General features: G+C 45.3%; 1 protein-coding gene across 5 annotated transcripts; it reads left to right on the top strand.

The window, feature by feature from the left end:
- The first annotated feature begins 1 nt into the window (after position 1).
- JMJD4 (jumonji domain containing 4) lies at positions 2 to 10,282 on the top strand. Of its 5 annotated transcripts, none has more exons than XR_014556497.1 (8): positions 2 to 166; positions 2,393 to 3,039; positions 3,766 to 3,931; positions 5,254 to 5,379; positions 6,449 to 6,716; positions 7,138 to 7,284; positions 8,137 to 9,779; positions 9,872 to 10,282. XR_014556497.1 is itself a non-coding variant. In XM_083704270.1 (7 exons), exons 2-7 carry the CDS (start codon positions 2,775 to 2,777, stop codon positions 8,446 to 8,448), a joined length of 1,284 nt encoding a protein of 427 aa, XP_083560396.1. In that variant the 5' UTR covers positions 2 to 166; positions 2,393 to 2,774; the 3' UTR covers positions 8,449 to 10,282. The 5 variants fall into 5 exon arrangements, 3 of the variants coding, with proteins under 3 accessions (XP_083560396.1, XP_083560397.1, XP_083560398.1); XR_014556498.1 differs by having other exon boundaries at positions 41 to 166; positions 3,720 to 3,931; XM_083704270.1 differs by having other exon boundaries at positions 8,137 to 10,282.
- The last annotated feature ends 420 nt before the right edge of the window (positions 10,283 to 10,702 follow it).

Here is a 10,702-nt window from a genome sequence, read left to right as displayed (position 1 = left end):
GTTTTCTTTTCTTTTTTTTTAAATGTGCGCTGTGCAGTCAGTGAATAAGGGGGCGCGCGCGCGCTGGAGCGGTTACGGCGCATGCGCTTCGCTTTGGGCGCTCCCTCTGAGGGAAGAAGCGGCGGCGGCGACGGCAGCAGGAACCTCGAGCCGGCTCTGGAGGGGGGTCAGTAATGGGGACAAGGGCGGGGGAGGAGAAGGAGGGCGAGATGGGGGAATAATAGAGGGGGGGGGAGAAAACGTGTCCTCTGTGTTTTGGGGGGTAGAGAAGGTATTGGGGGGAGGGGCTCAGGTTTCAAAACGGGGGGGGGAGAGCTGTGCTAATGGGGGCAGCAGAGGCCCCCCCCCACACGGTGGGGTTTATTTTGAGGTGGGTGAATGAAGGGGGGGACAACGAGGGGGGAGGCTGGTTCCTACCTATGACAGGCCTTGAGAAATTGTGGGGGTGGCATGGCTGGAATTGGGGGAGGGGGTGGGAGGCGGGGGTCCTGAGGGGATCTGGGGATCTTTGAAAGCAGGGATTGGGATTTCAGGGCGGGAGGGGGGTGGGGCCGCCAATGGGTGAGATTCTGGGTTGATTTTTGTGGGTGCTAACCTTTACCCCCCCTAAAAAAGGTGGCCACTTACGTTGATCTGCGGCAGTTATTTATATCCTGCCTTTCTCAATACTGATCATTTCAAGGTGGTTTGCGAAATAATATCTGCCCTCTAAATAAGCACAAATAAAAAGGCATAATAAGCCTGCATCAGCATATAGGAAACATTATAAGGCAGATGGTGTTACATAGCCCTGGCAGGGGAGGCAGGTTGTCTGGTTGGTTAGGTGAAACAGGCCCCTGGTGTCTTAGGTCATTTGCCCCCCCCCCCTTACATTTCTGAACTGGAATGCAAAGGATTGTTGTGCTAAGAAACCTGTTGTGTCAAGAGTGGAGCCAGGGGCCAAATCCATGCCTCCAGGCCCTTGGGACTCTCCACAGGCACAACACGTGCTTTTGCGTGTTTTTACCTGGCTGCAAAATACACTTGAACCCTGATGATGCTTCCAGATGGAGGATAGAGAACTGTATGTAGAAACTAGCCTACAATGCAAAGGTAATGTTTACATTTAGTGCTCCACCCACTTGTCCATCTGGCCCCACCCATGGCTGTCGTGTGGCCCCCGGAAAGTTGCCCAAGGCAAACTGTGGCCCTCTGGCTGAAAAAACGGTTCTCCATCACCATCCTATTGTGCAGACCTGTTGAGATAATTGTGTCTAAACTTCATGAGATTTTGCCTTTGGAGAAAGGTTATAAACAAGGAAAGTGCAAGGGTAGACTGGCAAGGGGTGTGTGTGTGTGTTGTAAAATAGTTGCAGTGCTTTTCAGCCAAATCAGGTTTACTTAGAGGTAAGTCATGCTGAGCTCAGTGGGGGTTAATCCCAAGTACAGTGTTATACATAATATAGGATAGTGCTTTTTGAGTAATGGCCCAGTTCTGTGTATGTTTCGTAAGAAGCAAACCTCTGAGAATTGTGCATAGGGTCAAGTTTCTGGTGCATTTCACTGATTATTTGAGCAGTAACTGTAGGCCACTATTACTGTCGGCCTGCCAGAGAAATTGCTGAAGGCCACATGGTGTTGTGGCTTTGCTGAGATTTAAATCCAAGACTTCCAGCTCCTAACTCATCAGCTTAACTGCTGCGCTGCAGTTGCTGGAATTGGAAGAAAATGAAAATGTAAGGTTGTTAGAAGAGCCAGAGGATTTGGACAGTGGGGATAGAGCAGCCAATTTGCAATCTCATTTAACCCTCCCTTATTTGCTCTTCATTTCAAAACAAGTGTACGCTGCTTGGGAGTTTATAAAGCGTCGTCTCCTGTGATTGATAGTTTGAGGCCACAGTTAGCAAAGTGTGAGATATAGGCAATTGCCAAGGGACGAGTGAGTTTCTTGGCTAGACTCAGGGACAAACCAGACATAGATTTGCAACCATGATCTGTTGTGGTTCCTGTGATGGGTAAAAGCAGCTGGAGTTGGGAGCAGATCAGGACCATAGAGAGGGAAGTTCTGTTCTCTCTCCCCCTGCCCCGCCCAATAAAAATAAAACCCTGCTACTTGCCCCATGGGGGGAAGCAAACAGGTGCCATATATCCCTATATGTTTCTCTCATGAGCAGCACTGTGTTCTCTACTTGTGTTTTAATTAGTGCAGAACCATAAATTCTTTTGACTTTTCTGCTGCAATGAGTTGTATGGATTTCTGACTTTGCGCTATTTGGCCTAATCTCATTTATATTAATAAGAATAAAATATTAATGACTTTTGTGGGGTGTTATGTGAAGGAGGGAGCCACTTCAAAGAATCAGGAATTTGCGAGGCTTTTTAAAAAAATGAATATATTATTGTTTGCTTATAGAATTCAGGAGGAAGTTGCCCTTGATTGCTGCTCTCCATAAAATGCCAAAGAGGAGTGTGGAAGTTGTGCCAGTGCAGATGTTCCAAGGTTGAAGTGAAACTGCTCTGTTAGTTACTGCTGCTCAGTACAGCCTTTCAGGCATCCTTCTCCTAAAGAACCAAGAACATAAGGAGCCATATATGATTCAAGCCAAATGGGAAGATTTTCCAGCAAGATTTGGAACTGGACTTGCTTATTCTATACCCTCCATCTTTCCTGAGTCTTCAGTGACAATTCCTTTTTTTTTTTTAATTTACTGGTCTTCTAGCCCAGCTATTTATTTTATAATTTAATTCCGTCTGTCACCTGACAAGTTAGGTGTCAGACGCTTTCTATCGCCTGAATGGACAGGGACACTTTTGCTTACTCCACCAAGTTTTTTCGCGATTATAGCGGCCCAACTCGGGGCGCAAGCTGCCAATCCCACGAACATGTTGACTACATCGAGAAGCCAGAAATATTCACTTATGCAGACTTTTTCAAGGATTACTTGATCCCCAATGACCCCTGTGTTTTCTCTGCCAAGTTCACTGAGGGCTGGGGCAGCAGGAGGAAGTGGGTGACTCCTGATGGGAAACCTAACTTTGAGTATCTTCTGCGGACTTTTGGTAAGCCACCTTTAAACTAAAATTGATAGCTGTGATTTTGCTCCTCTTAGAATTTTCAGTCTGCCTTCTGACTGGCCAAAAACCTGTCCCCTTTCATTTGCTTCTAGTAATGTTTGATTCTGCCCTTATGCTTTCTTCACTGTTAATGTGGTATGTTTGTATTCATGCCTGAGTATGGAGTAGAAAGAAAAGTATATTGTAAGAGGTGGTTTAATTGACACATTTAATTGCAGCTGCACCTCTCATAGGTAGAGCTGTATCAGAAATAGGGTTGTATACAAATGTGACTTTCCACTAGTGAAAGCAGTGTTTTTAGATGAGGCACCCCAATTTCAGCCTGCTATGCCTTGTCCCATTCCGTTCCCTCAACCCTCCAGAGAAATTCCTGGGTCCCATTGAATGCAACCCTTAGCATTAAATAGCGCTTTTGTGTGCTCAAAGCACTGTAAAGACATAATTCTGTTGGAATCCTTACCATAATCCTGTAAGATGGGACAATATTCGATGTGGGCATTCTGCTGGTTAATGTATCTATGATTCAGGTATTGCAGCAATTGGAGGAAGTTCCTTTTGTTTCCGTTGTTGCTCTGCATAGCACCTAACCGTGCCACATAGGTGGAATGTTCAAATTGGCAGGATCAAGGCCCTTACACTTTCTTTTTTATTGGTAACCCCAACAGGGCATCAGTTATTTTCCCATATGGGCTCAAAGGGTTTATATTGCAGGGGAAGCTGTAGTACCCGTTGCCAACTGTGATGTCAAGGAATACAATTCTAACCCAAAGGAACATCTTAAACTCAAGGAATACATAAGTTATTGGAGAGAACACATTAAAAAAAGCTACCGGTCGCCCCGGGGGTGCCTTTACCTCAAGGACTGGCACCTGCACAGGTAAGCAAAACCTTTGAACTCCTCGGCATGCTCTTACGAATCCCTGGCATGCTGCTGAATTGTACCTCTGATGTTCCCTTACCAGATGATTCAGCTTTTGGGAGCATCCTTAGATAGTAGCCGCCTGTTTCAAAACTGCATCCTAAGAATCTACGGCTGTGACTGCATGGTAGGACACCCCAGTGATGTATAGCGCTGTTTGGCTTACCTTTCTTACGGTGCATGTACCTGGCACTGTCTTCTCTTTCCAATGTGAATGCACATTTTTTCTTTCTTTTTCCTGTGTTTGCACATGTTTTGATTATGCCAAAGTTGGTCTGCATGAGAGAAGTTTCCTTCTCTGACCCTGTTCCTTATATTAATTATCATTGTATGTTTGCATAGTTGCATTGGAACCAAACAGAAGAGAAGGCAGGGGAACCTGCTGAGGAGAACACAAATGCACTGTAGGCATCACCCACGCTCAGCCGTTGCACTAATACAGTCGATTGAATTTATACTCTTCCCACGTTTTGGTTGCACAGCAAGTTGAAGCAGGAAAATTGAGCAGTCTTTAAGCAATGTTCAGCTTAATTAGTTATATACTGCCTACACCAAGTCTCAATTTAAAAGAACTTAATAGGTGCTTGAAAGCAACACTGATGTGATAAACACGTAATACAGGCAGGGCCATAGTGTGCCACACAAATGGCACACTTCTTAAATGCCTTTTTGTATTCTTGGCACTTTGCTTTCCTTCTGATGACTCTACCGTGATCCTTTACTTGGTGTATATTGGCTATTTTTTATGGTTATAGGGCATTCAAAAGATAACTTGCAAGTTCAGAAATTGAGAATGTTTGCATGTTCAGAGGTACTGTACTTCTTGGCTTGAACCTTTGTATATGCAGAGCCTAAACGCTACCTCCCTGCATAAGTTTTATGTGTCCCAACCCAAAGCCCTTTACCACTAGTGGAAAGGGAAGGTTGGAAAGACATTTGGATTAAAGTGATACCCCTTCCATATCCATTGTTTCAAGCATAGGCTTAGAGTCCATGGACTGATTCAGATGTTACTTTGTGTGGCTTCTTCCTTTTGAGATCAAATATGATGTTTTTGTATTTACATAAAAACCAGTGAAAATTATTGGTGGGAGTAGTCATTGCACTCTCAAAGCATTGAGTAAACTTCTAAGCGTGTAATACTTGTTGTATCCCCAAGACTTGGGAAAGGTGGCTGGTGCAGAAGTGAAATAAAGTACCAATTGCCATGCTGTTATGCAACTTTTGAATGCGTCTTGAGTGAATTTTTCTTTCTGAGATACCATTTTCAATATTTTAAGGGCTTTCCCGGAGCAAGATGTTTACACCACTCCCATCTATTTCTCATCTGATTGGCTGAATGAATACTGGGATGCCATATCAGTGGACGACTATCGCTTTGTCTACATGGGACCTAAAGGCTCATGGTACAGCCGTTTGGATACTTTCATAGGTTCTCTTTGGAAAAGTTAGTCGTATTAGAAGTATGAGGTAGGACATGCAGCTTGATTCAGTGGGACTTCCTAGTAACTGTTCACAAGAGCAGCCTGTGAGATGTCTTTTCGACGAAGAGGAAGACAGCACACCTGCTCAGAGCTTTAAACATTGTGCACCTTTTTCACATCAAGCAATGGGATCCCTACCCCTCCCAGATTGCAGGGCCAGACAGTATTCAGCCCTTTGGATATTATGCATTGTATAGTCCCTGCATATGAAGATGCTTCAAAGTCTAAAAAGAGACTTTGCATCTTTTTAGCTGTCAAGATATTGGTGAAGTTCTAGACTTCCCACAACACAAGCCAGTTTCAGTTTGCAGTAAGAGGTTAGCAGAAAGTTGTTAGGTATGCACACATTACTGTCTCACGTGCAGGGTATGCACCTGCATACTTTCAGATGAGAGACCCTTGTAAATCACTGGGTGTATCAGAGTACTTGGAGAGTGGAGAAATAGATGTTGATGCACAAATAGCTTTCTGTGAAAGCCTGATTAATGTCTCTGCTGGAAAATAGGTCTAGGTTTGGGTGTGTATGCCTCATGTCTTCAGGGTGCAAAAGTAATTTTCTGAATGACTGTGATACTAAAGTTTTGGGGCTCCTGAGATGGTAGGAGTGTTGGGATACTGCCAGGGAGATAAAGCCCATCATGGCCCCCACGTCGCCTCCGGACGATCCATCGATCTCCCGTAGATACAGTATCAGCAATTAGCGACACGAGCTCCAGAAAATAGCTTGCCACATTCCAGAGCTGATGCACGCTCTATCAGCAGAAATTGTACAGCGAAAGATGCACGCAGGAGAGCATTATTTAGAAGTTTATTCAGCGTTGGTCAGAACAAAGGAAAAAACATGACTGCCTGCTTGCGTGTTCAGGCACAGAGAGAGAAATGAAAGCAATAACAAAACATAAACTTCCTGTGAACAGGAAATACGCAGACTTTGTGACTCACAGCTATTCAGCTGCCTTCTCCTAACCTGGTTTCCCCCTCCTCCCTGTAGGACTCCATTTCACGCAGATGTCTTCCGCTCCTACAGCTGGTCGGCCAACATTTGCGGGAAAAAGAAATGGCTTGTCTTCCCCCCGGGGCAGGAGGAGTTCCTTCGTGATCGCCATGGTCACTTGCCATTTGACATCACTGCACCCGACCTGAAGAAGAGCAACCTTTACCCTCGCTTTGCCCAAAGCAGCCCTCCTGTTGAAATCATACAGGAAGCTGGAGAGATTGTCTTCATCCCGAGCGGATGGCACCATCAGGTTTACAATTTGGTAAGATGTTTCAGACAGCCACAGCCTTGGGGTAATGTGCCACTAAGTGGATTTGGGTGGTGCTTTTGCTCATTGGGGACTGATAGGGCTTAAGGCCAGAAGCCGAACAGTAGATGGAGCCACAGCCAGTGACAGGCAGATCCAATTCTAGTGTGTCTGCATCCTCTGCCGTGCTGAGCTCTAGAACGGCAACACAGAGGAGGGAGCTGACAAGCGGTGCTACCTGATGGGCTAGGTAGGCAGAGGCTTTGAAGCAGGTCTCTACTGGCGACTGGATAAGCTGAGTTTGTATGCTGCATGATGTCTTATGTTCACTATGGGAATCCAGCTGAATAAGCCAGCAGGCAAAAAACTGTGACTCCCTTCAACCCCTTGCTTAAATGTGTGGGATAGCCATTTGGACTGTCCTTGTTTTTTCCAGGAGGATACAATCTCCATCAACCACAACTGGGTGAATGGATGCAATGTAGCCATCATGTGGAGCTTCCTCCAAGACGAACTAGCTGCTGTCCAGCGAGAGATCAGAGAATGGAGAGACAGCATGGAGGACTGGCACCTGCAATGCCAGGTAGAGCAGCCGTCTGAGAATGTTTGACATGGTCATAGATGCCCATTAGCAATCGAGTGTCTGAAATGGTGAAACACATGAATTAAAAGGCTATTCGTGGATGAACTGTAGTAGCAGCTCAATATTGTTTTCAAGATTTGGATCCAGCTCATCGGTCTTAATTGTTCGGAAAGAAATTCCCCTGCACGTCAGCTGGCTAGCTATAGCAATCACTACTGAGGACTGAGCAGGAGAAATGGAAAGGGAATGTGTAGGTACAGTGGTACCTCGGGTTACTTCAGGTTACAGACTCCACTAATCCAGAAATAGTACCTTGGGTTAAGAACTTTGCTTCAGGATGAGAACAGAAATCACACTGCTGCACTGCGGCGGCAGCGGGAGGCCCCATTAGCTAAAGTGGTGCTTCAGGTTAAGAACAGTTTCAGGTTAAGAACGGACCTCTGGAACGAATTAAGTATGTAACCAGAGGTACCACTGTACATGGGAGGCTCTTGTGAAGCTAGTTCACATCAAATAGGAGCAACTTTTCTATACGGTGTCTGGAAAGGGCCCAAAGAGAGTGTGTTATCTTCTATTGTCAGCTTTGAGAAGTATGATCTAGCACAACCTGTGTCCTCACTCTCAGGGCCATTCTCATGCTTTGTAATGGGAAAGAATTCAGACTCCCTAGTAACTCAAGAATTAAGCATTCCTATCCTTAGCTCCCATGGCCAGTTTTTTGCCTTGTGCTTTGTCGAAAATTGACATGAAGTTAAAGCATTTCCTTTTCATTCAACGTTTTCAACTGAACACCAGTTCCCATTTAACGGTTGGCACAGCTGTGACCTTTGACTTGTTCTCTCACCTTTGCAGGTGTTGATGAAGTCTTACACAGGAATCGACTACAAGGAATTCTACAACTTCCTCAAAATCATTGCAGAAAACCGGATTTACGTCCTTGAAAACCACCATACTGAAGAAGATGCCTCCAAGCATTCGTACAGAGCTGCCATCTCCGGCCTGGGAATGCTGCATGCAGTCTTTGACTTGAAAAGGACTGCGAAGGTCTTGACCTCTTTGAATGCCAATGAGGAATTCAAGAAACTGAACCCAGAGACCCTTTCCCCTCCTCCTCAGGCGCTGCTGCACCGCCTGAAAGCAGCGATAGATACAGCCCTCCTCTAGTTCCCCATTTGATTTTGACCACTTGCAGAAATGCTTCTTTTGCAAGCTGGGTGCATGCTGATAGGTTATGTCGATCGCTCCATTTAGAAGTCGTAAGCACAGTGGATTTTAGTGACCGAGTAGAGAATACAGAACCAGAGGCAGAATGTTAGGGAATTTAAGCATCTAGGAAACTGGCAGTAATTGGAAAAGGAGAGCATCCCTCGGTGAGATGTTCTACTTCCTCAGTGACTAATATGATCACTTATTTCTACCAGTATTTCTAAGCCTTTGGGCTGCAACCCTATATGGCAGAGATTGGAGCACCTGCGTCCCTCCAGATAATGTTGTACTACAACTGATCATTCCTGTTAACCTTGCTAGCTGCAGCTGATGAGACTTGGGAGTCCAGCATCATCTCGAGGGCCACAGACTCCTCATCCTCTGCTCTACATTCTCACCTGGGAGTATGACTTATTGAATACAGTGGAACTTAACTTTTGAGTAAACATGTAGGATTGCACTGTTGGTTTCAGGAGCTTTGGTCCCACCAAAATACATGTGAAAAGCATTTCACACTAGACTGTACAGGTGAGTTTTCTTGTTTACCCACAGTGTTAGTGGAAGAATTTGATCCTATTTACATGATCAATAACTGTCCCCTTTCCCTCCCACCAACTCACCTCCCTGCCCTGAGCACTTCCCAGAGACATGTGTTTTGAGTAAAATAAATATGGGGGTGGGAGGGAAGGAAAAGTAAAAAAAATCAGCTCATAAGTTGAAATGGCTTAACTCCTTGAGGTAGGTAAGTATGGGAATAAAAGGTGTGTGTACCACCTTATTAATTGGTGTGCAATACTCGCCTGTTCATAGCCCCTGCTTCCATCACTCTCTGCTGTATGTGTGTGAGAGAGAAATCAGGAATATACTCACCTCAGGATTGGCACCACACTTTCAGGGACTCTGAGCCATCAAACTCAGTGGGCCTAAACAGCCCAAGCATGGCAGCTGAACTCTGTGTGTCCTCCCCTCCAGTATGATAAGCTGGGGCAATTGTGTACTGCAAGCACTCTCTTCTCTCAAGCTACCTTTTTGGTTATTTCCCAAATAAGGTGGTCTCAGAGCTGTAGTTGAATGGTCTTGCTTCTTTTTCGATTCCGAAATGGTGATGCCTTTTTCACTGCCTGAACAGTTGTAGCACGACCATCCCCAGAGACGTTGAGGCCCCAAAAAAGATATATTTTTAAAAATCACCCTTCAGGGCTTGTTGCATGGCAGCCTACCCATAATCCAGTTGACTGTACAGGATTACAGTCTTAACGGTGATCCTCCTTTGTTTCTCCAGTTGCCTTGTGGGAAATGTGTCCCTCTCTGAATAGGTATCACATGGTACACAACTAAGCAGGTACACATCTTGGTAGTGATCCCCTTGGGTGGATAAGAGGTTAAAATGGGGGCCAGACTGCATTTTTACCTTGGGTGGCTACTGTCTTTTGGAATGGAGCGTGTCACCTTTGGGACCAGTGGTTTTTAACATACCAGCGCCAACATTTCTTGTTACTGAGCACAATTAGTCATAGCACTGTATGTGAGTAAGGGCTGGAAACGGTTTGTACAAGAAGCACTTCCCTTGCTGCTGGCAGCAGCGGCAGAACTAAAATTGCAGGGGCTTTCTTCTGAATGGGGACCGGCTGAGTTTGTTCCCGTTTGCTATCTAGCCTGTTTGTTAGACTTTCACTTGAACCCTTTGTAGGGAACGTTTAAGCACTGAGCTGAAGTTTACTCAACCCTCGACTGTTCTGCCAAGTTGCCCCGAGACCTTTCTGAAACTGCACATTAAAAATATTTAAGTGTCCGTGGTTTCTGTCTTTCTTGCAGATGGCCAGTTTGATGCTGAAAATATTTCAGGACAAAGAGGAGGATAGCTGTAAATGAGGTTTACTTGTATCCCCGTCCGCTTGAGGGGGGGTGTTTCTTAAATCCTGTGTTCTGTGCTGTGCCGTCCTAGGCTTCCAAAGGGAACACACATTTTTAATTCACTCTAGTTTGCCCACAGATGCAAAGTTTTCCTAGAGATTGGCTAGTATTACTGTAACTCTGCAAGTGGTGTTTGACTGCAGTGCTCAGCTAGCCTGCCCCAATGATCAGGGATTATGAGAGTGAAGCACTGCTGTATCTATGTTACAAAAGGCTCCATTTGCCACAATTGTGGAGCACCTATATGAAACCATGAGAAGTGATCTGATGCTTTGGCAGGCAAATTCCTGATTCTACT

The sequence above is a fragment of the Podarcis gaigeae genome (genome assembly GCF_964106915.1).
Source record: "Podarcis gaigeae genome assembly, chromosome: 12".
NCBI lineage: Eukaryota > Metazoa > Chordata > Lepidosauria > Squamata > Lacertidae > Podarcis > Podarcis gaigeae.
The sequence above is the reverse complement of the archived record's forward strand: the minus strand, read 5'-3'. Positions and strand labels throughout refer to the sequence as shown.

Coding starts and splice junctions, on each gene's coding strand:
- JMJD4 (XM_083704270.1), top strand. CDS start 2,775: ATGGACAGGGACACTTTTGCTTACTCCACCAAGTTTTTTCGCGATTAT. Junction 5,380..6,448: donor ATGGGACCTAAAGGCTCATG/GTACAGCCGTTT, acceptor TCCTCCCTGTAG/GACTCCATTTCACGCAGATG. Junction 7,285..8,136: donor ACTGGCACCTGCAATGCCAG/GTAGAGCAGCCG, acceptor TCACCTTTGCAG/GTGTTGATGAAGTCTTACAC.